The sequence below is a fragment of the Myotis daubentonii genome, chromosome 1, assembly GCF_963259705.1.
Source record: "Myotis daubentonii chromosome 1, mMyoDau2.1, whole genome shotgun sequence".
Taxonomy (NCBI): Eukaryota; Metazoa; Chordata; class Mammalia; order Chiroptera; family Vespertilionidae; genus Myotis; species Myotis daubentonii.
Window position 1 is genome coordinate 100,653,506 of NC_081840.1, and position 24,452 is coordinate 100,677,957.

The 24,452-nt window shown below is 44.1% G+C and overlaps 1 protein-coding gene and 1 pseudogene across 12 annotated transcripts in view; one reads left to right on the forward strand and one right to left on the reverse strand.

The window, feature by feature from the left end:
• ARHGAP12 (Rho GTPase activating protein 12) overlaps positions 1-24,452 on the reverse strand; it is a 198,214-nt gene that overhangs the window by 63,597 nt on the left and 110,165 nt on the right. For 9 of the 12 annotated variants that reach the window (XM_059712539.1, XM_059712558.1, XM_059712549.1 and 6 more), the window contains 2 exons: positions 5,765-5,905; positions 4,194-4,274 (listed from right to left, as the gene is read on the reverse strand). The exons of 1 other annotated variant lie outside the window; for it this stretch is intronic. In XM_059712539.1, coding sequence (XP_059568522.1) covers positions 4,194-4,274; positions 5,765-5,905 — 222 coding nt within the window. The remainder of the gene's footprint in view (positions 1-4,193; positions 4,275-5,764; positions 5,906-24,452) is intronic. 2 more of the 12 variants (XM_059712566.1, XM_059712585.1) reach the window with 1 other exon arrangement.
• On the forward strand, positions 8,631-9,837 carry LOC132226102 (TCF3 fusion partner-like; annotated as a pseudogene).

Below are 24,452 nucleotides of genomic sequence, written 5' to 3' on the forward strand. Positions count from 1 at the left end.
AGGACATCTGGTCTAATTATCATATTACCCTTTTATTATTATAGATTATATATATAGATTCACACTGTACCCAATTCAAGCCTCCTCTCCATATGAAATTTCATTGTAAGTACAAGAAACTGCAAGACCTTCTGACACTTTATCCTAAGTGGAAAATGGTAGAAGAAAATAAGATAGTATCACAAAACTAATAACTCAACACTGGTCATAATAACCTTCCATTTCTACTGCTGTAGAACTAATTACCCGTTAGGACAGGGGTGGGGAACATCCAGCCCAAGAGCCTTAAAATCTTTTGGTCTGGCCCTGCCAAGGCATTAAGGGTGAGTCAAATATTTGACCAAATATAGCAGGTTAATTTTTAAGTTGATAATTTTGTATGGCCCAGGAATCTACACTAATAAAAAGAGAAAGATGCAAATTGACTGTCCATCCATGATGCCCACCAGCCAATCAGGAGTGAGTATGCAAATTAACCCTCCAAAGATGGCGGGTTGATTTGCACACGCAGGCGCCGAGTGGCCTGGGTTGGGGTAGTCGCTCACACACACGCCAGCGCCAAGCAGCCTGGGTCCTGGGGACAGATGTCCTCGGGAGCCAGGCCGCTCTGAGCCTGTAGGCCCACGCTAGGCCTGGAATGACCGGGGTCCTGGAACACCCCCAGCCACTCTGGGCCTATGCTCACAGGTGCCGAGCAGCCGGGGGTGGGGCAGGAATGCCCTCCACATCGCCATGGAGGGCCTGTGGGCAGCGCGCAGGCACCGAGCGGCCTGGGTCCCAGGGACGCCACTGGAGTGTCCAGTCCTGTCAGCCCTGCCTGGCAGCAGCTGAAGTTCCCAGTCCTTTTCATTTCTGAAGCCCCTGGACCAGAAGTGAAAACCAAGAGCACGGGGAGCACCAGGAATTCTGGGAATCATAGTTCTGGTGGCAGCCCCTAGGCCGGAAGCAGAAGCCCAGAGTGCGGGGAGCACCAGGAATGCTGGGAATCGTAGTTCTGGTGGCAGATGCATTGTGGGATCTCCTAGATACTAGAGCAAAATGAGCCTGGAGCAAGTTACTGTTGCAGGTGTGGGATGGAGGGGCAGCAAATGTAAGAGACATAAGTAAAGTCAGAGTGTCAAGGAAAAATTAAAAGGAAGATATCCTGCAACTTCTAGGAAATCTCCACCAATGGAGCAAAGAAAAAAAAGACCTCTACTATTCTTTGAGCACAAAACCAAACTGGGTTGGGGTCTCAGACAGTTCGCTCATATGATTGCAAAGACAGACAGAAACTCCCAGATTGGAGAGGGCTCCCCTGTGGGCTCCCAGATTGGAGAAGGTGCAGGTCGGGCTGAGGGATCCACCCCCTATGCACGAATCTTTGTGCACCAGGCCCCTAGTGATGTTATAAACAGCCAAATGGCCCTTGGCTGAAAAAAGGTTTCCCATCCCTGCTTTAGGGTTTTGATATAATGCAGCCCCTTGACTCCCTTCTTTCTTTCACCCAGGGCATCTTCAGAAGTAAGTTGGTTTCCTAATACTGAACCTATACATCTTCTGACCAAGGAAAGTATAGATGTTAGTAAGAAACCCAATAGAGATATTTAGCTACCAGTTAAGTAAAGGTTCCAAATTAACCCTTATCTAAAGTCATTCTGGGAGTCTCCCCTTTCAGTGGACCCTGACATAGGAAAAAAAAATCACTCAAAAAAAAGTTTTAGTTTGATGTCATTAACCCAGAGAATCAGACTAATAAGAGCTACAATTCAAATTTGCCAAGAGAAGCAAAAAATTTAACACTGTATGTTTAAAATATATAAGTAATACTGTATTAATGAAATACTAGTCTTCTATATTTGATAATTTTCAGTCAAACAGAATTTCATCAGATTTCTCTTCTAGCTTTTTAGGTCAAAATCCAATCTCATATATTACTAGAGGTCTGGTGCACGGATTCGTGCACCTGTGGGGAATTTCAGCCTGGCCTGCAACCTCTTGCAATCCAGGACCCCTCAGGGGATGTTGGACTGCCGGTTTTGGCCCGATCCCCGAAGGCCAGGCCGAGGGACCCCACCAGGCCTTTAGTATGCATATAAGATCTTCGGTTAATCTCTCCCTGCCCTCCCCGCTTCTCTCTGAGATTCATCAGTCTGTTCCATGTTCCCATACCTGTACGTTGAGCATCTACCCCCAGTTGTCAGCCTAACAGAATCAACCACTGTTACATAGTTTTCAATACTGAACAGTTATAGCCTCAAAATACATTCCTATCCCAGCACATAGGATATTACATATTTTAGCCATCAGTATCCATAGATATTTTTCTTTCCAATTTAATCACTAAATATGATTAAATTGGTTTTATAAATGCTATCAGTTTTATAAAGTAACACCTAACATATTCTTCAACTACTTCTTGGCACATTTGAAAAACAGAAGTATTATTAATCTTATTATGCATTTCTCTATTCTTCTAAGAGTGTGAAACAGCCATATTAAGCTTAGAATATTAATTTCTCACTTAAAAGTTTTCTTTTATTCTGATTAAATTTGGAAAATAAAGTTATACCATTTCATATCTAATTTTTTGAAAACTTAAAAAACAAAAAAGCCCAAACTGTTGCTAGTGTATCACTTAACTGCTCTGTTAATGTTAGGAATATAATATTGCAGGGATCTCAGTGCTTGGCACAACTTCAATGTTCAAAGAGTAATATGGTTTGACCTTTAGTCAGAATCAAATCCAAAAGTACAAATTAATGATAATTTTTTTAAATCAACAAATGTTTTACTGACTTATATTTCATTAATTTTATTTACATTTTTCCCCATCATCATTTATCCCTCTATGCCCTTTTCCAATTCCCCCCCTCTATAATCACCATACTGCGGTTCATGTCCTTAAGTTCTGTTTTATTTTTATTTTTCACTCAATCACTTCACCCCTACCAGCACCCCCAAACCACCAGAGTTGTGCTCTCTATGAGTCTGTCTACATTTTGTGTGGTAGTTCACTTTCTTCATTAAATTCCAACACGAGAGAAATCATATGGTACTTGTCTCTCTCTCTGACTGGCTTATTTCACTTCTCCAGGTCCATCCATTCTATTCTAAAGGGTAAAATTTTCTTCCTTTTTATAGCAGAGTAGTATTCCATTGTGTAAATGTATCACAGCATTTTTATACACTCATCTACTGAAGGACACTTGGCCTGCTTCCAAATCTTGACTATTATAATAATGATGCAATTAACATAGGGGTACATATATTCTTTTGAATTAGTGTTTCAAGTTTACGCAGATAAATTCCTAGAAGTAGAAACACCGAGTCATAGGGTAGTCCCATTTTTAACTTTTTGAGGTAACTCCATACTGCTATCCACAGTAGCTGCACCAATCTGCATTCCCACCAGCAGTGCATGAGGGGTCCCTTTTCACCACTATTACAGTTTGATACATTATTTGATAGCAGCCATTTAGACAGGTGTGAGGTGATATTTCTTTGTGGTTTTAACTAGCATTTCGTGGATGATTAGTGATGTTGGGCATCTTTTCACATGTCTATTGGCCATCTATCTGTATGTTCTCTTTGGAGAAGTGTCTATTCAGGTCTTTTGCCCATTTTTTAAATTGGATTGTTTGGGTTTTTTTGGTGTTGAGTTTTACCAGTTATTTATATATTTTAGAGATTAACCCCTTATCAGATGTATCACTGGTGAATATGTTCTCCCATTCAGTGGGTTGTCTTTTCATTTGGCTGATGTTTTCCTTTGCTGTGCAAAAACTCTTTAGTTTAATGTAGTCCCATTTGTTTATTTCCTCTTTTATTTCCCTTGCCAGAAAAAATATGTCAGAAAAATTATTAGTGCATGAGATGTCGGATATTTTAGTGCTGATGTTTTCTTCTAGAATATTTACAGTCTTGCTACTAACATTTAAATATTTAATCCATTGTGAGTTTATTCTTGTGTGTAGTGTAAGAAGGTAGTCTAGTTTCATTTTTTGGATGATGATTTGGGGAATTCAAATAGTCACTGTAGGATCGAGTTTTTTCTAAAATGATGGTGGATTAACTGGAAGCTACACTGATACTATCTCAGGACCAAACTGGAATTACAGCTAAAATATAGAAAACAAACCAGAATAATAAACAATTTTCATATTATTTCACCTACTATTTTCAAATAGAAAGTCAGTATCAAGGTTTATTACCTTTGGCAACTCCCATTCCGACCTAGATCCATCAGCACTGTAGTAATATTGTCTACCTTGATCATCAACATGCTTGAGCCACTATAAAAACAGAACAGGTGTTATTTTTTAATTTAAATAAAAGTGAGTTTAGGTTTATACAACCAGAGATATTAGTTATTATTCCTATGAATTGTATTCTACCTGCTTTAGAAAACTTCAAAAGAAATTTTTAACAATCTTATGCTATTAGTTACATTTTAAGTTTGGTAAGATTAAATAAACTCAATATTAAATTAAGTTTATTTTCTCTCTCTTTCCTCCAAAGTAAAGCTAGGGGTTCAAGTACCACTAAACAACATAAGAAATATATAACATAAAGATATATATATACACACACACATATATATGCACTGAACACAGGGCGACACCCACCCTAAAAAACAGGGTTGAGAAATTAATAAAAAGATTTTTTTCTTCAATCTTTAAGTATAAAACTACTAAAAAATTTAAGCCAAACTTCATGTAGGCAACACATCTTACTTATTATGATTAAATAATAATAGAAAAATATTTCATACAATATAATACAGAGAATATGAGGGGGAACAGACTAAGTACTGCTAATACAAATATATTATCTTGACTGTAATATATATAAATATTACTGATTCCTTATGTTCTAGTGTCAAATAATTAAAGCAGAAATGAGAAATAAAAGCCTACCTCCATTCATTCCCAAGGGCATGTTCTCTAAACCAGCCCAACTAAACAGTTACCTTCTCTGATGATAAGAGATGTAATATACACATAAAATTTCAATATGCATTCTCCCAAACTAGTTAATTATTCATAAAATACTAGATTCATGGGTTTTGTTTTACATAACTTGGTTATGAAAGAAAAATGAGTGTAGGAAGTGAGGCAGTATATCATAACAACATACTAAGAAAACTATTCCCAAAATCTATTCTCCATGAAAAATAGCCCTTTGAATCCGCAGATTTCCCATCTGCATATTTAACCAACTGCAGATTGAAAATAAACCCCCCAACCCCAATTCCCAGAAAGTTCCAAGGAGCAAAATTTGGATTTTCCAATGTGTCGAGCACTACACTGAATCCACATGAATGAAGTGATGTGTAGGCAGGTCCAGCTTTAGCCCATATACAAACATAGGTTATTTGCAAACACTATGCCATTTTATATAACGCCAGTATTTGAGCATCCTCAGATTATGGTTATCTGTGGGGAAGAGGAGGGTTCTGGACCAATCCTGCAAGGACACCAAGGACAAGTATATAAAGAAGTATTTTTATTCAACAAGTCTAAACAGAATGACACTCAACAGGCCTACTCTTAAAAAGGTCTGTTCTAAGTGGGTTCTGACACCATAAAAATAATCAATGTAATTGTAAGCAGTTTAAAACCTGAGTCAGTAGTTACATTGAGTTTTCATGTCAACTTACATAACTACAGAATTACAATGAAGAATATTTTCATGAGTTTTTTAAATACTACTAAACTTTTAGTACACAATGACTTTATGAGAGGATTCAACCAAGAAAACTAGATGACAAAAAAGAATGTACCTTTTCATTAGTATAGTCACTGGTATATAAGGTATGCCCACGTTCATCCAACTCTTCTGACCAACCCCTTGGAGGAGAACCACACTGACTATCTGACTGGCTGTAACAAATGCTGTGGCAGTTTTCTTCTGATGAAAGAAGCTATAAATAGTCAGAAACATAAGGAATTTTCTTCTTTGAATAATATAAGTATGCAGCAGTTGAAAATCTAAGAAATAAATTTTATTTGACTTTAAGTACTAAGATATCCTAAATATATTTGAAGAATTAATTTTTAAAACAAATTTTTCACCCTTTTAAATGGTACACTGTACGTGCTGAGGTGAAATTAATAATAGTCATTCTATAACATCAATGCAAATCTAGAAAAGTTCACCATAATAAAATTATAAACAAAAGTTTTCACTCATCAGCTAACAAGGACTTCCATGGAAAAGCAGAATATCACCAGTACCTGAGCCCCATCACCCCCCTCCAGTGACTACTCCACCTAAACTTAATTTAGGACGTCAAAGGACAGATTCCCTTGGTCTCTCCCCTTAAAGTTTCCACAATTTCAATAATTATAACTCAACAAAGAAGTCCCTGGCTCAACGCACAAGCATGCCTGAGAGATCCACTCATTGAAACATCTAAAGGTGGGCAAGTGAGAGAAAAAGAGGGAGGCAAGAAGGCAGGAGAGCTGAAATGAGCCACCAATACAGCCCTGCATCAGAGAGCTCAGGGCAGGGCTCAGCCTGGAGAGGGGAGGAATCCGGTTCTGGTTGACAATCCCTTCAGCCAGGAAGAGCAAAGAGATCTGATGGGCATTCCTGCAGAAGCAAATAGTATGAGCTTCTGCTGAGCAGAGACCTTGACAAGGACACAGCACTGAGCTCAGGCACAGTTGTTAGGTGGTGGGCATTACAGGTAGAGAAACAAAGCTACAAAGCCCTGCCATCACCCGTAGCCTCCCAGAGGCAGCCTCCCTTCACCCTTGGTGTTGGGTTATGGGGCACAATATCTGCAAACACGAGAACTGGTATACAGAATCATTTTTTTCCCTGAACAAAGGGTGAACTCTGTAATCAATTTGGGGGTCAGGGCACAGGGGGGACCCATGGAGATTAAGGTCACCATTACTAGGAGGGCAAAACAGCAAAGGAGCTGGCCAGCTCCCCAGCCCGCCCCACCACCAGACATCACAGCTACAGTGAGGAAAGTGTCTGGCTACAGAGAACAACACAGGATCTCACAGATATATATATATGTATCAACAACTTGTGCCCTAGCCAGTTTGGCTCAGTGGATAGCGTCAGACCGTGGCCTAAAAGGTCCCGGATTCAATTCCGGTCAAGGAAACATACCTAGATTATAGGCTCCTCCCCAGCTCTGGTCGAGGTGCATACAGAAGGCAACCAATTGATGTGCTTCTCTCACATCAATATTTCTCTCTGTCTCTCCCTCCTTCTTCTACATTCTCTTAAAAAATCAATGGAAAAATATCCTCAGATGAGGACTGAAAAAAACACAAAACTTGTGATTTAGTACCACCTATTAGAAAATAAGAGAAAGACCCCTTTGCATTAATCTGCTAGAGAAATGCCACTCATATACATAGATGCCTGGACAGAGAAAAAAAATCTATCAAATGCCACAAATAAACAAGGTAGCAAGGCAGCTCAGAAAGAGAATGAAAAATCTCCAGAAAACAAACTTAAAGACATAAAAATGTGTGATATAAATGACAGCAAATTCAAGACTGCAGTTATGAAAATACAAAATGTGAGAAAATACAAACAGGCAATTTAATGCACTCAGAAAACATATAAGCATAGGAAATTAACACCATACTGAAAAGACTGAAACTTTAAAAAAGAAGCAACCAAATTCTGGAGATGAAGAACTTGATAAGAGATCAAGAATGAACAAGCAAGCATAGGAAATAGAGCAAAGCAGATGGAGGAAAGGATTAGTGGTATCAAAGAGAGAAATCTAGAAAAGATACAGAGGGAAGAAGAGATTTAAGCATAAAAATGATATATAAGAACTCTAAGAAAACTATCTGACTCCATCAGAAAGAGCAATCCTATCTAACAATAGACAAACATGGTAATTAATCGTACCTCCGATACGCTTCCCATTGGCTAATCAGGGTGATACACAAATTAACTGCCAAGAAAGATGGCGGTAATTTGCATACATAGGCACAATGATGGGAGGCGAAAGGGGAAGGATGGAAGAAGCCACCTGCCGGTGTTGGAACCCAGGTGGCAGCCAAGAGTCGGAGAACTGGGCCGCCTTTGCCAGCCCTGGACCAGTAATTGGAGAAGCCGGATGGGGTAAGGAAGAGGGGATGTCCGCCTCTTCCCTGCCCCACCGGGCTTCTCAGATCACCAATCACCAGTGATCGGAGAACACCCAGAGGCGGGGCCAGAGGCCAGACTGCATCCCTTCCTGGAGATGCAATCTGGGCCCGGGGCGACGCAGCCAGGCCCCAGAAGGAGACCCAGTGGCCGGGGCTGTGTCGCCGTCGGGGCACGCGATCCGGTGCCCAGGCAGTGGCGCATCCCCAGCCCCAGAAGGAGACCCAGGGGCCTCCCAAGTGGAGAGTCTCCATGGTCAGACTGCGCGGTGTCGGGACAGGAATAAAGATGGAGGTGACTCAGATGCCTGGCCAGCAGCGTTAGGCCAGCAAGCAGGGCCTTTCAGCAGAGACTCGGGGTGGGGGTGGGGTGAGGAAAGCGAGCGGGAAATAGAGAACTACAACTCCCAGGAGGCTTAGCGGCTGGGGCCTGTGTGCCTGGTCATGAAATCAGATGGGGCGAGTCGTTTTGCACTTTAAGAGGCTTGCAAGGTTGGAAGTTCTGCGGGGAGCCAGGGAGAAATGGAGCTGGAGCAGAGAGAGGGGTCCATGGCAGCCGTGGGCTTTGAGGAGTTCTCAGCATCTCCCTGCTCAGAGCTGGCGCTGCCTCTGTTGTTCGGTGGTCACATCCTGGAGAGCGAGCTTGAGACCGAAGTGGAGTTTGTGTCTAGGGGTCTGGGCAGCTCCAGCCTCCAGGAGCGAGACGAAGAGGAGGAGGCAGCCCAAGGCCAGCGGCCACGGTGCCAAGGGGAACTCAATCGCAGGAAGTACCAGGTGCTGGGTCGGGCTGCAGGGAGATTGAGCAGGTGAACGAGCGGGTCCTAAACAGGCTCCATCAGATACAGATGATAACATGGAGACTCCAGCAGGAGCGGAGGTTCCTCATGAGGGTGCTGGACTCCTACGGCGACAACTACTGGGCCAGCCAGTTCACCACCTTACTGGAGGACGAGGGCAGCCAGGGCACAGATGCCCCCACCCCAGGCAACGCTGAGAGCGAGCCTCCGGAGAAGGGGCTGTCCCCGCCCAGGAGGACACCAGCGCCTGCAGAAGCCAGCAGCCCGGCCCCTGGTGAGGGGCCCAGTGGTTGGAAGAGGCGGCAAGTGCCACAGGAAGGGTGCCGGGCCGGAGTCCCGCTGACCCCGGAGCTGGCCCCCATGCAGATAAAGGTGGAGGAAGACTTTGGCTTCAAAGTGGTTGAGGCTCTGGACTCGAGTTGGGTTTCTCGGGGGCCAGACAAGCTGCTGCCCTACCCCACCCTAGCCAGCTCCCCCTTTGACTGACCCCCCCCAATAAACGGACCCCATGCTCTCCTCGGCAAAAAAAAAAAAAAAAGCTTATAGAGGCATGCTTATAGGATCAAACAGTATAAATATAGATGTAACAGGACAATAAAAAGAGAACCTGGCTATGATGATCACCTGAACGCTGCCTCTGTGTCATTCCTTCTTCCCCAACTCCGTCCACACCTTTGGGAACCTCTGGACGTGCTGGGGCTGGACCCCAACATTCCTCTTCTTATAAGGACTTCAGTGAGATGGGCTAAGAGTCACACTGGAACTGCCTCAATTTAATGTAATCCCCTCTTTAAAGATCTTATCTCCATATACAGGTACATTCTGAGGTTCTGGGGATTAGGATTTTAACATACATTTTGTTGATTACCCAAATCAGCCCTTAACAACCAGCATGTTTCAGAAAGTAGATTCCTACAGGGTTATTTACCAAACATTCAGAAGTATTTTTAAAAGAGCTAAGCCCCTTGCCCACCACGTGGGCCCCTCCCGGCGAAGAGCGAAGGCCTGGGTTCCGGGTGCCGGAGGAAAACTGGTGCCAGCAGCAAGGGGAAGGGGCCCCCAAGGGGCCCCAGATTGCGAGAGGGCACAGGCCAGGCTGAGGGATCCACCCAAGTGCACAAATTTTTGTGCACCGGACCTCTAGTCCTATATAATAAAAGCGTAATATGCAAATTGACCGAAAGGCTGAACAACCAGTCAGCGGGGGGCGGGGCCGGCGAGTAGGCAGCACCAGGCCAGCCAAGGCGTCTGCCAGTGGGCAGAGGGAGGGGACGGCGATGGGGGTGAAGGGCGCAGCAGGGACCAGTGGCGGCAGAAGGACAATAGCAGGGGGGTGGGGGGCAGGCCGCGCAGGCTGGTGCCATCCTGATTGGCCGCCTGGTCACCTCCCGCAGAAAGAGGCCGGTGGCGGCGGCGGCAGCAACAGCGGGGTGATGGGGCAGCGCCGTCCCCTGATAGGTTTGCCCTATCGCCTCCCATAGAGGGAGGCCGGCAGTGGCAGCAGCGGCGGGGTGATGGGGGCAGCGCCATCCCGATCGCCTGCACAGTCACCTCCCACAGAGGGAGGCCAGCGGCGGTGGCGGGGGGTGGGGGCGGCACCGTCCCCTGATCAGACCGCCTGGTTGCCTCCCACAGAGGGAGGCCAGACTGCAGCTTAGGCCCACTCCCTGAGCTGGCCTAAGCTGTCAATAGGACATCCCCTGAGGGCTCCTGGACTGTGAAAGGGCACAGGCCAGGCTGAGGGAACCCCCCCCCCCCCCCGCATGCACAAATTTTTATGCACTGGGCCTCTATCTATACTAATAAAAGAGAAAAATGGTAATTGGCGTACGACGATACCCTTTTCATTGGCTAATCAGGGCTATATGCAAATTAACTGCCAACTAAGATTGGCAGTTAACTGCCAACTAAGATAGGCAGTTAACTGCCAACTAAGATAGGCAGTTAACTGCCAACAAGATGGCGGTTAATTTGCATATGTAGGCACAATGCAGGGAGGCGAAAGGGAAAGCAGGAAGAAGCCCCCTGCCACTGACAGTGATCGGAAACCCAGGGGGGAGCTAAGAGCTGGAGGGCAGGGCAAAGGCAGCCCTGGGGCCGCCTTTGCCCTGCCCCCGAGCCATGATCAGAGGATCAGGTGCCTTTTCCACCCTGGCCAGTGATAGCAGGAAGTAGGGGTGGAGCCAGCGATGGGAGCTGAGCACGGTTGAAGCTGGCAGTCCCAGGAGCTAGGGGTCCCTTGCCTGGGCCTAAAGCGAAGCCCACGATTGCGGGGCCACTGCAGCTGTGGGTCCCTGCTGCCCGAGCCGGACGCCTAGGCCAGAGGCATCCTGCAGGGACAGGGGTAGAGCCCGCGCAATCGCGCCCCCCCCCCCCCACTGCCACTGCAGGTCCCCGCTGCCTGGGGCCGGACGCCTAGGCCAGAGGCGTCAGGCCTGGGCAAAGGGCCGATCCTGTGATTGGAGGGTGATGGGGGTCAACGCCTGAGGGCTTCCCAGTATGTGAGAGGGGGCAGGCTGGGCTGAGGGACACTCCCCCCCCCCACACACACACACCCAGTGCACGAATTTCGTGCACCGGGCCCCTAGTCTATAATAATAAAAGTGTAATATGCTAATTACACCAGACGACCTTCTGGACGAAGCCGGGGCTGCGAGGAAAGCCTGGGTCCCAGGTGCCATAGGGAAGCCGGTGCCAGCAGCCAGGGGAAGGAAGGCCTACTCTTGCATGATTTTCGTGCATCGGGCCTCTAGTATAAGAATAATAGGCATACCAGAAAATGAGGAAGAAACAGAGAGCCTATTCAAACAAACAGCTGATAAGAACTTCCCAAACCTATGGAAAGAGCAAGATCCTTGAATCCAAGAAGCAATAACACATAGTTATTTCGATCCAAAGAGGCCTTCTCCAAGGCACATTGCATTAAAACTGTCAAAAATTAATTTTTTTAACAAAGAAAGAATTTTCAAGGCAGTCAGGGGGTTAGGGGGAGGGGGAGGTAACATATAAAGGAAAGCCCATTACGTTATCATCAAACTTCTCAGCAGAAACTCTACAAGCCAGAAGAGAAGTGGGACCAAATATTCAAACTACTGAAAGAGAGAAATTACCAGCGAAGAATAATATATCCAGTAAGGTTATCCTTTAACCCTCTGCAGTCCAATTTTATTTTTGGAATTCAAACAGTCTGGTCCAAATTAATTGACGGTATTGAATGTTGAACCGGTTTGCGGTGTTGACCTCAGCCTCGATGTTGGACCTGCTCCTAGCGCCTGGTCTGTCGAGTCAGCCTCCACATTGGACCAAAAAGGGTTAAATATGAAGAAGAAATACTTTTCTGTACATACAGAAACAAAGGGAATTCATCAGAAGACCCCTATTGCAGGAAATACACAAGGGGTTATTCTACCTGAAACAAATAACAAAAGGTCACTATGAGTAAGTTCACCAACAAACTTACAACATAACCTGGCTGGTGTGGCTCAGTGGTTGAGCGTCAACCTATGAACTAAGAGGTCAGGGTTGAATTCTCTATCAGGGCACAATTCCCAGTTGGGGCACATGCCTGAGTTGCAGCTCAATCCCCAAGTGGGGGTGTGCAGAAGGCAACCAATCAATTATTCCCTCTCATCATTGATATTTCTATCTATCTCTTCTCTCTGAAATCAATTTAAAAAATATTTTCATTAAAAACCAACTTAAAGCATAATTAGAGATAATTTGTGGCAACAAAAACAGGGACAATTTGTGACAATAAAAGGGGAGAGGGTGGAGGTCTGACTTTGCAAAGGAGGATGGACATCAGATGCATTTAAAAGAAAAAGAGCTACTATATACATGAAATTTTCTTTTTCATAAACCTAATAGTAACCACACACAAAAACTCAAAACAGAGACACATAGCTTAAAAAAAGAGAAAAAAAAGTGAAGTATGGAATATCACCAAAGAAAAACAGACAGAACCACAAAGAAAAAGAACCAATGGAGGTATAGAGCTACCAAAAAACAAAAGATAAAATGGATATAGGAAATTTTCATACATCAATAATTACGCTAAATGGACTGAATTCACCAATAAAGAGAGAGTAGCAGAGTGGATCAAAAAACAAAACCTAACCATATGCTGCCTTCAGGAGACATATGTAAGTGTCATTTTGTGCAGAAGACATAATTCTGTATATAGAAAACTCTAAAGACTCTACCAAAAACTATTAGAAACAAACAAATACAGTAAAGTTGCAGGATACAAAATCAATGCACAAAAATCCACTGTTTTCCTATATACAAACAATGAAACTTCAGAAAAAGAAATGGAGGTGGGGGGAAATTCCTCTTACAATTACAACCAAAACAATAAAATACCAAGGAATAAACTTAAATAAGGATGTGAAGGACCTATATACTAAAAACTATAAAGCATTATCAAAAGAAGTAGATGTAATACTATCAACAATTATATATAGACTAGGGGCCCGGTGCACAAAATTCGTGCACTGGGTGTGTGTGTGGGGGGGAGTGTCCCTCAGCCCAGCCTGCCCCCTCTCACATACTGGGAGCCCTCAGGCGTTGACCCCCATCACCCTCCAATCGCAGGATCGGCCCTTGCCCAGGCCTGACGCCTCCGCCAGAGATGTCAGGCTTGGACAGGGGACCCCCATCTCCCCCCGATCACTGGCTCTGGCCCCCACCCAGGCCTGAGGCCTCTGGCCCAGGAATCATGCCTGGGCAGGGGACCCCCATCTCCCTCTGATTGCTGGCTCCACCCCCCACCCAAGCCTGACGCCTCTGACCCAGGCTTCAGGCCTGGGCAAGGGGACCATCATATCCCCCCAATCCCCGGCTCCGCCCCCCGCCCAGGCCTGATGCCTCGGCCAGAGGAGTTGACCCTCATCACCCTCCGATCACCAATCACCGGATCTGCTGGGGTTCAACCCCAGCAGTTCCAGGGGTCCCCAAAGGTGTAGATGGAGTCAGCGAAGAAGGAATGACACGGAGGCAGCGTTCAGTTGATCAGCATGGCGAGGTTCCTCTTGTCAGGGTCTCCAGGTAGGTTCTGTTCAGGATCTCCAGTGAAGTTCTGGTTAGGATCCTCAGAGAGGTTCTGGTGTCCATGTTCTCTTGCTAGGTTCTCCAGCCAGGTTCAGTCACCAGGTTCCAGTCAGGCTCTCCTGCCAGGTTCTATAGTCAGGTTCAGTCCAGGATCTTTTGCCATGTTCTCTCCAGCGAAGTTCTTCTGTCTCCAGGCTACGTGTAGGTTCTGTCTTCTGAATTCTGTGTTCTAAGTTCTGTTTCTTTCTGTCTTGTTACAACTGTATTTATACCAGTTGATTCAATCCTATCAATCTCTATTCCAAAGGTTAGGGTGTTTCTTATCTCCATTCCAGGGAGTAAAGATTATGTAGCTTAAGCATGATTGTTCATAGTTAAAGTGATTAATTACCCGCCTGGCACTTAGTTGAGGGGTTTTATTCCCTCCCTAACTTCAGGGGAAAATCCCTACCTGGGGATTCAACCTTTCTCCGAGAGGTGACCTTGGTTAAAACACAGCGCCAAGAAGGTGAGCAAACATATTAAGAACCGTATGCCATATATGCCAGGTCCCGTGAAACAGCAAGGATGGACCGGCTCCCGGCACGGATCGGCCCCTTGACCAGGCCTGAGGCCTCCGGCAGAGGTGTCAGGCCTGGGCAGGGGACCCCCAGCTCCCCGTGGTTGCAGGCTCCGCCCCTGCCCAGGCCTAACGCCTCTGGCTGAGGCGTCCAGCTCGGGCAGCAGGGACGCGCAGCTGCAGCGGCCCCGCGATCGTGGGCTCCACTTTAGGCCCAGGCAAGGGACCCCTAGCTCCCGGGACTGCCAGCTTCGACCGTGCCCAGCTCCCATCGCTGGCTCCACCCCTACTTCCTGCTATCACTGGCCAGGGTGGAAAAGGCACCTGATCCTCTGATCATGGCTGGGGGGCAGGGCAAAGGCGGCCCTGGGGCCGCCTTTGCCCTGCCCCCCAGCTCTTAGCTCCCCCCTGGGTTTCCAATCACTGTCAGTGGCAGGGGGCTTCTTCCTGCTTTCCCTTTCGCCTCCCTGCATTGTGCCTACATATGCAAATTAACCGCCATCTTGTTGGCAGTTAACTGCCAATCTTAGTTGGCAGTTAACTGCCAATCTTAGTTGGCAGTTAATTTGCATATAGCCCTGATTAGCCAATGAAAAGGGTATCGTCGTACGCCAATTACCATTTTTCTCTTTTATTAGATAGGATACTAGAGGCCCGGTGCACAAAAATTTGTGCACTCAGGAGGTTCCCTCCGCCCAGCCTGTGCCCTCTCGCAGTCTGGCCCCCCTCAGGGAATGACCACCTGCTGGATTAGGCCTGCTCCCTGCGGGGGGGAGGTGGGGGGATTGGACCTAAGCTGGCAGTCAGACATCCCTCTGGCAGCCCAGGAGCTCTCGGGGGATGTCCACTTGCCAGCGGGGAGCAGGCCTAGAGGCAGTCAGACATCCTTAGCACTGATGAGGAGGCGGGAGCCTCTCCACTGTACTAACAGCCGTCAGCCTGGCTTGTGGCTGAGCAGAGCTCCCCCTGTGGGAGCACACTGACCACTAGGGGCAGCTCCTGCATTGAGTGTCTGCCCCCTGGTGGTCAGTGTGTGTCATAGTGACCAGTGATTCCCAGTCGTTCTGTTGTTAGGGTCAATTTGCATATTACCCTTTTATTATATAGGATAGAGGCCTGGTGCATGGGTGGGGCCCAGCTGGTTTTCCCTGAAGAGTGTCCCGGATCAGGGTGGGGGTCCCTGCTGGTGTGCCTGGCCAGCCTGGGTAAGGGGCTGATGGCTGTTTGCAGGCTGGCCCAGCCCCCTAGCAGGGAACCTTACCCAATGAGGGTGTGGCAAACCTGGGTGAGGGGCTGATGGCTGTTTGCAGGCTGGCCACAGCCCCTTCAGGGTGGGGGTCACCGCTGGGGTCCCTGGCCAGCCTGGGTGAAGGGCTGATGGCTGTTTGCATGCTGGCCAAGCCCCTCAGTGAGGACCCTCACCCCAATGAGGGTGTGGCCATCCTGGGTGAGGGGCTGATGGCTGTTTGCAGGCTGGTGGCTGCCAGCCACCATCCTGGTTGGGTTAATTTGCATATAGTCCCTCTGACTGGCTGGTGGGCATGGCTTGGGCATAGCAAAGGTATGGTCAATTAGCATCTTTGTCCTTTATTAGTGTATATATATATTGTTAAAGAGATAGAAAAAGACACAATGAAATGGAAAGATATTCCATGTTCATGGACTGGAAGAATCAACATTGTTAAAAGGGCCATATTACCCAAAGCAATATACAGGTTTAATCCCCATCAAAATCCTAATGTCATTTTTTAAAGAAATAGAATTTTCAAATTATCAGGTCTGTATGGAACCACAAAAAACCCTGAATAGCAATCCTGAGAAAAAAAGAACAAAGCCAGAACTATCATACCACCTGACTTCAAAACTGTAATACAGAACTACGATAATCAAAACAGAATGGTACTGGTGGAAAAAAAGACCACACAGAGCAATAGATCAGAATTAAGAGCCCAGAAATAAAACCACAGGTATATGGGCAAATAATTTTTGACAAAGAGCCAAAAACACACAATGGAAAGGGGGTAGAGGGAAAGTCTCTTCAGTAAATGATGCTGGGAAAATTATTGACCATACCTTTGCTACGCCCAAGCCATGCCCACCAGCCAGTCAGAAAGCCACATGCAAAAAAAAATGAAACTAGATTACAATTTGACCCATGTACATAATTTAATTCAAAATGAATCAAAGACATAGATCTGAAACAATAAATTACATAGAAGAAAACATAAGTGCTATGTTTTCTTATGGACCATGGTCATAGGAAACATTTTATGATTCTGACCCCAAAGGCAAGGGAAGTAAAGATAAAAAGAAATGAATAGGACTATAAAATACTAAAAAGCATTTGCACAACAGAAACCGACAACATAACAAAAAGGCAACCAACCAAATGGGAGATGATATTTACAAACAACAGCTCCAACAAGGGGTTAATATCCAAACTATATAAAGAACTCAACTCATACAACTCAACACCAAACAAACAATCCAATTTAAAAAATGGACAGAGAATGTAAACAGACACCTCTCCCCAAGAAGACATGAATGGCTAACACATATGAAAAGATGTTCAATTTTACTAGCTATTAAGGAAATGCAAATCAAAACTACAATACACCAACTCATACCTATTAGAATGGCTATTAACAACAAGATAGGTAATAATGAGGAGTTAGAAATGAGTAGTCAATTAGGGGTGGGATATGGGGGAGAGGAATGTAAAGGGGAGGAGTGACTGAACCCGGCCTGTGGGAGCAGAAACCAGTTCATCAACCACACCTTGTGTCCCATTTGAAATCACAAGAACCATGGGGCTGGTCCAGGGCTGAAACAGGGTTGGGGAAAATGAGCAAAAACCCTGAAGTTTAAAATGTATGGATATTGCTAAGGCAGAATTCTTAGAATTTACCAATGGGAAGTTAGCAGGGCACATACTAACCTCAACCAGTGGTTCTCAACCTTCCTGATGCCACGACCCTTTAATACCGTTCCTCATGTTGTGGTGACCCCCAATTTCATTGTTACGAATTGAACATAATTAAAACATAGTGATTAATCACAAAAAACAATATGTAATTACATATGTGTTTTCTGATGATCTTAGGTGACCCCTGTGAAAGGGTCGTTCGACCCCCAAAGGGGTCGCAACCCACAGGTTGAGAACCGCTGCTCTAGACAAAGAAGCTTTGGGGGGTAACGCGCTTGGGTACCCTCCCTCCTGCAGCAAGGAGTTTTTCTGTAATAAAACTTTACTTTCTCGGCCCTGCCCATATGGCTCATGGTTGAGTATTGACCTATGAACCAGGAGGTCATGGTTCAATTCCCAGTCAGGGGACATGCCCAGATTGCAGGCTTGATCCCCAGTGTGAGGTGTGCAGAAAGCAGCCGATCATTGATTCTCTCACATTTTTTGAATTTAATTACAGAGGAAGGGAGAGGGAGAGGCAGATCTCTCCCTCTCCCTCTCCCCTCCTCTGTAATTAAATTTAAAAAAGAAAATCTAAATAAAAAACTTTACTTTTGCTCATCTCTTTGTGAATTCATTCTTCAATTTTGCGAGACAATGAACTCGGACCCAAACAGAAATTTTGGCATTAATAACAAATGTTGAAGAGGTTGTGAAGAAAAAGGAACCCTCATTCACTGCTGGTGGGAATGTAAACTGGTATAGCCACTATGGAAAACACTTTGGTAATTCCTAAAAAAATGAAGAATGGACTTACCATATTACCCAGCAATCCCTCTTTTGAGTATCTACCAAAAAAACTTGAAAATATTTATTTGCAAATCTGAATTCATCCCAGCATTATTCATGGTGGCCAAGACATTAAGACAACCAAAGTGTCCTTCAATGGAGGATTGGATAAAGAAGATATGGTACATATATACAATTTACTGGAATTATCAAAAATAAAATATCACACTTAAAAAAGATAATAACAAATACTAGTAAACAATAGACCCTTCATTGTAGGAAAAAAAACTACATAAGATATTATTTGATAAGTGAACAACATGGAATATTAACTGTATACTAAATAATATATCAGCATTACATTTTTCTATGATAAATCTATTTTTCACTAAAAATATGGTTTGGCTGGAAAATGTTCATATAGTTGAGAGAATAATTATGTTGTCTGCTCCAAATAGTCCAGAAAAAAGTTACTAGAGGGTTGGAGGGAGGAAGAGAGAAATAAAGCAAATGTGGCAAAATATTAACAATTGGTAACTCGACAAGAAATCTCTGGTATATGAAGTTTTACTGTATTACTCTTTCTACTTTATTGTAGGTTTCAAACTTTTCAAACTAATAAGAGAGGAAGCTTCACCAAACAAATAAAAACACTTTTTTTTTTTAATTCAAGGACTGGTTTAACATCAAATAAAAATGTAGTTGAGACACAAACCAAGATGGCAGCATAGGTAAACACCGGAAATTGCAGCCTCGTAAAACCACTTCAAAAATACAACTGAAAAACAAAACGGACATCATCGAGAACCACAGGAAGGCTGGCTGAGTGGAAATTCTACCAATAGAAGGAAAGATAAAAGCACACTGAGACTTGGAGGAGGTGCAGAAGTAAAGTGCAGAGGTACAGAGGCCCACGTGGAAAGGGAGGGCAACTGAGGATGCGGTCATCTTTTTCAATTGGGAGGAAGTCTCAAGCTCCCGATTGCTCTGAACTCCAGTTCCGGGCAAGTCTCTGGGGACCCAAACTCATACGGGGAGAAACTGGTCTATCTGGCATTGGTCGGAACTCGAGGGCGGCTTTTTTCAGAGGTGCTTGCAGCAATTACCAGGACACTGAGACAAGGGGCCTTTTAAGGTAGGACTGAGGATCTGCCATAGCTGTTTGCTCCACCCTGTTGATTCCGAGACCCTGCCCCACCCAAGCTGTGCGCAGAGCCTTTTGCATAAGAAAGGCCTGGCCCTTTGCAATCTGAAAATTACCTAACAAACTGCAGCTGGGTCAGAGAGACCCAGAACTTCCAAAAGAAGGCCCAAGGCCCCACAGAAGCTTGCATTGCTTCACAGCTGGACCTCGTCTAGGCACCTCCAAACCCCAAACAAAGAAGAGGAATCTGTAGATCTCTCCATAGCTCCCGCTGGGTAGCCTCAGGCAGAGGCTAAATTAGCACCTCCTTAGATATCCAAGAGCCAGTGTACCCAGTGGTCAGAGTGGGACAATCCAGATTACAATTCCTCAGATCCATAAGGGACACACTCAGGGGGCAGACTCAGTGAGCACCAAAACCCCACTGAAGCAAGTCTTGCCCCAGAAGGGTATCTCCAGCACAGAAGTTCTCCCACTGTAGACACAGCTGATTCTCACAGCCGACTGGCCTGGAGGTCAATTCCTCCCAGTGATACCTACAACAATCAAGGCTTAACTACAACAAGACTATGCACAAAGCCCACAAAGGGGTGCACCAAGAGTGTCCACTTCAGGTAATTGGGGAGGCTAAGCCACTGAACCATTTAGGACACCTAGCACAGAAAGCCACTCTATCAACACAGGGAAGCATAAAAAATGCGGAGACAAAGAAAAAGGTCAAAAATGACAGAAATGGAGAAAAGCAAACTACTGAATATAGAGTTCAAAACCACACTTTTAAGGTTTTTCAAGAATTTTCTAGAAACCGCCAATAAATTTAATGAGACCCTCAAGAAATCTAGTGAGACCATGGAGGTTCTGAAAAAGGACCAACTAGAAATTAAGCATACACTGACTGAAATAAAGAATATTATACAGAGTTCCAACAGCAGACTAGAGGATCGCAAGAATCAAGTCAAAGATTTGAAATACAAAAAAGCAAAAAACACCCAACCGGAAAAACAAAAAGAAAAAAGAATCCAAAAATATGAAGATAGTGTAAGGAGCCTCTGGGACAACATCAAGCATACCAACATCCGAATTATTGGGGGTGCCAGAAGAAGAGAGAGAGCAAGATATTGAAAACCTATTTGAAGAAATAATGACAGAAAACTTCCCCTACCTGGTGAAAGAAATAGACATACAAATCCAAGAAGAGCAGAGAAACCCAAACAAAAGGAATCCAAAGAGGACAACACCAAGACACAACATAATTAAAATGCCAAGAGCAAAAGACAAAGAGAGAATCTTAAAAGCAGCAACAGAAAAAAAGTCAGTTACCTACAAGGAAATACCCATACGACTGTCAGTTGATTTCTCAACAGAAATTATTCAGGCCAGAAGGGAGTGGCAAGAAATATTCAAAGTGATGAATGCCAAGAACCTACAACCAAGATTACTTTATCCAGCAAAGCTATCATTCAGAATTGAAGGTCAGATAAAGAGCTTCACAGATAAGAAAAAGCTAAAGGAATTCATCACCACCAAACCAGTATTATATGAAATGCTGAAAGGTATCCTTTAAGAAGAGGAAGAAGAAGAAAAAGGTAAAGATACAAATTATGAACAACAAATACACATCTATCAACATGTGAATCTAAATTTAAGTGAATAAATAATCTGATGAGCAGAATAAACTGGTGAATATAATAGAAACATGCCGGGGTCCAACCCCAGCGGGTCCAGGGGTCCCCAAAGGCGTAGACGGAGTCGGCGAAGAAGGAATGACACGGAGATAGCGTTCAGTTGATCAGCAGCCTAGTCAGGTTCTAGCTAGGCTCTCCTGCCAATCTCCGCAGTCAGGTTCAGTCCAGGATCCCTGCCATGCTCTCTCGCCAGGCTCCGCCTCCAGGCTCCGAGGCCAGTCCCTGTCCAGGATCCTCCGGCATGCTCTCGCCAGCAAAGTTCTTCTGTTTCTAGAGAACGTTCTGTGTAGGTTCTGTGCCTAGGCTCTGTCTCTCTTGGTCCTGTCTTCCAAGCCCTGTCTCCTAAGTTCTGTGTTCTAAGTTCTGTGTGTTTCTGTCTTGTTACAACTGTATTTATACCAGTTGATTCAATCCTATCAATCTCTATTAAAAAGGTTAGGGCGTTTCTTATCTCCATTCCAGGGAGAAAAGATTATGTAGCTTAAGCATGATTGTTCATAGTTAAAGTGATTAATTACCCGCCTGGCACTTAGTTGAGGGGTTTTATTCCCTCCCTAACTTCAGGGGAAAATCCCTACCTGGGGATTCAACCTTTCTCGGAGAGGTGACCTTGGTTAAAACACAGCGCCAAGAAGGTGAGCAAACATATTAAGAACCGTATGCCATATATGCCAGGTCCCTTGAAACAGCAAGGATGGACCGGCTCCCGGCAGAAACAGGGGCATAGAAAGGGAGTGGACTGACTATTCTCCAGGGGGAAAGTTGTGTGGGGGGTGTGGGAAGAGACTGGACAAAAGTCGTACACCTATGGATGAGGACAGTGGGCGGGGGTTGGTGGGGTGGTAAGGGCAGAGGGTGCGGTGGGAACCGGGTGGAGGGGAGCTATGCGGGGGGAAAAAAGAGGAACAACTGTAATAACTTGAACAATAAAGATTTAATTAAAAAATTAATTAATTAATTAATTAATAGAAAATTTTAAAAAAATGTAGTTGATGTGGCATCCAGAGGAAAATAGTGAACAGAAACTACATCTTGAAAATTATTGAGAATGAAGCAGAGAGATGTAGAGATCACATTTTTAAATATAAGGGAAATCAAGAGACATGACAAACAGAATGAAGAGACTAAACATTTATCTACTCAAATTTCCAGAATGAGAAGAGAAAATGAGATACTAGCTTTATCAAGTTAATGGCTATGAATTTTCCAGAACTGATCAAAGATAGGACTCCTAAAATTCAGGGATTCCAACAAAGCCCTGGCAGGAAATAGAAAAGATACCTTCACCTTATCACATCATAGTGAAATTATAGATAGAATATCTTAAAAGTTGTCAGCAAGAAATGACAATCAGATTGACAGATAAATTTTTTTCATCAACCATGGAAGCAAGGAACATGAGAGTAAAATCTTTAATAAATTAGAAAAAAACAAACAAGTAAATATTCAACTTAGATCTATATACCTGGTAAAGACATTCTTTAAATATAAGGATAAAATAAATCAATTTCCAGATAAATAAAAACTAAAATTCTCTCATGAACAGATTCTCACAAAGGACATTTAAAAGTATGTACTTAAGATGGTAGGAAAGTTATCCAGATAATCTAATTTATGTAAAGAAATGTGATAAAAGTGGTAGTAAATACGAGGATTTATTTTAAGAGTGACCATGTACAACAAGAATAAAGACAAAAATAAAATAAAATATAAGACAATAGCACAACAACATGTATAGTCCTTGTACGGCTTTAAGGAGCAAGAAGCAAAAGCAACACTACTGACATTTAAGACCAGATTGTTAACTCTTTTTCAGAGTTTTCTTGTGTATCATAAGCTATTCAACAGCATCTCTGGTCTCCAACCACTAGAGGCCAGTAGCAGTCTCCAACTGTAACAACCAAAACTCTCTCCACACTGTCTAACCCCCACACCCGACACCCCACAACCCCTCCCTGAGGAGAACTGTCCCTAGTTGAGAACCTTTGTTCTAGAGCAGTGGTTCTCAACCTTCCTAATGCCGCAACCCTTTAATACAGTTCCTCATGTTGTGGTGACCCCCAACCATAAAATTATTTTCGTTGCTACTTTATAACTGTAATTTTGCTACTGTTATGAATCGTAATGTAAATATCTGATATGCAGGATATATTTTCATTGTTACAAATTGAACATAATTAAAGCATAGTGATTAATCACAAAAACAATATGTAATTATATATGTGTTTTCTGATGGTCTTAGGCGACCCCTGTGAAAGGGTCGTTCGACCCCAGGAGGGGTCGGGTGCCACAGGTTGAGAGCCGCTGTTCTAGAATGACTACTAAAATAATGTCTCTAAGTTAAGATGGAACACTTGCTCTGTATCAAACCCCACTAAAATAAAAATGGTGAGATATCCTTTAAAAGTCATAAACCCACAAGAAGAGGGAAAATAAAGAAGAGCCAACAGTCACAACACTCTGGAAGTTGAGACACAGATGAACAAGAAAGCAGAATCTAAACTGGTGGGAGTAGGGAATGAAGTTGGGAAGGGAAGATGAAATCCAATAAATTTATAGAGAAGAATCTTCAAATGGCTCAGGAACTGACGGTATTCCTGGAATTGGAGCTGAAAGCAGGGATACTACCTGGCTGGTGGGAGTGCACCTCTTCCTTATCTCAGCACAAGTATAGGCATTTATTCCCTCTCAAGAGAGAAAAACAGTACAATTCTTAGTTGGAAGACAACTCAGACAACATAATTAGGACATGGGTACCAACAGAAAGAGGGACTAAGGGATTATATGCAAACTGAATGCTAACTACCAAGATCCTGGCAGCCCTGACTTTCTACATAGAAGATTTTAAGACTTCTGTGGAAACCGATTAGTCTAAAACAGCGGTTATTAACCTGTGGGTCGCGACCCCTTTGGCAGTCGAACGACCCTTTCACAAGGGTCGCCTAAGACCATCCTGCATATCAGATATTTACATTACGATTCATAACAGTAGCAACATTACAGTTATGAAGTAGCAACGAAAATAATTTTATGGTTGGGTCACAACATGAGGCACTGTATTTAAAGGGCTAGAAGGCCGAGAACCACTGGTCTAAAAGGAAAGAGCTAATGGTTCTAACATTGGGGACTCACCAATAAGCAGATGATCCCGCTTGCCATAAAGTTCAAAATGCCTTGCAAATGTAAGAAAAAAAATGATTTCCAACCAGAATTCTACATTCAGGCAAACTAGCAATTAAATATGAGAGCAGAATATAGATATTTTAACAAAGTCTCAACTTTGCCTCCCATGCACAACCTTTCCCAAGAACCAGAAGATATGACTCAGCCACTTTGAAAATATCTACTTTTATACAATTTGTAAGCTGAGACTCTGATATACAAAACACTCTTTCATTTAATGAAATTGAAAGCTA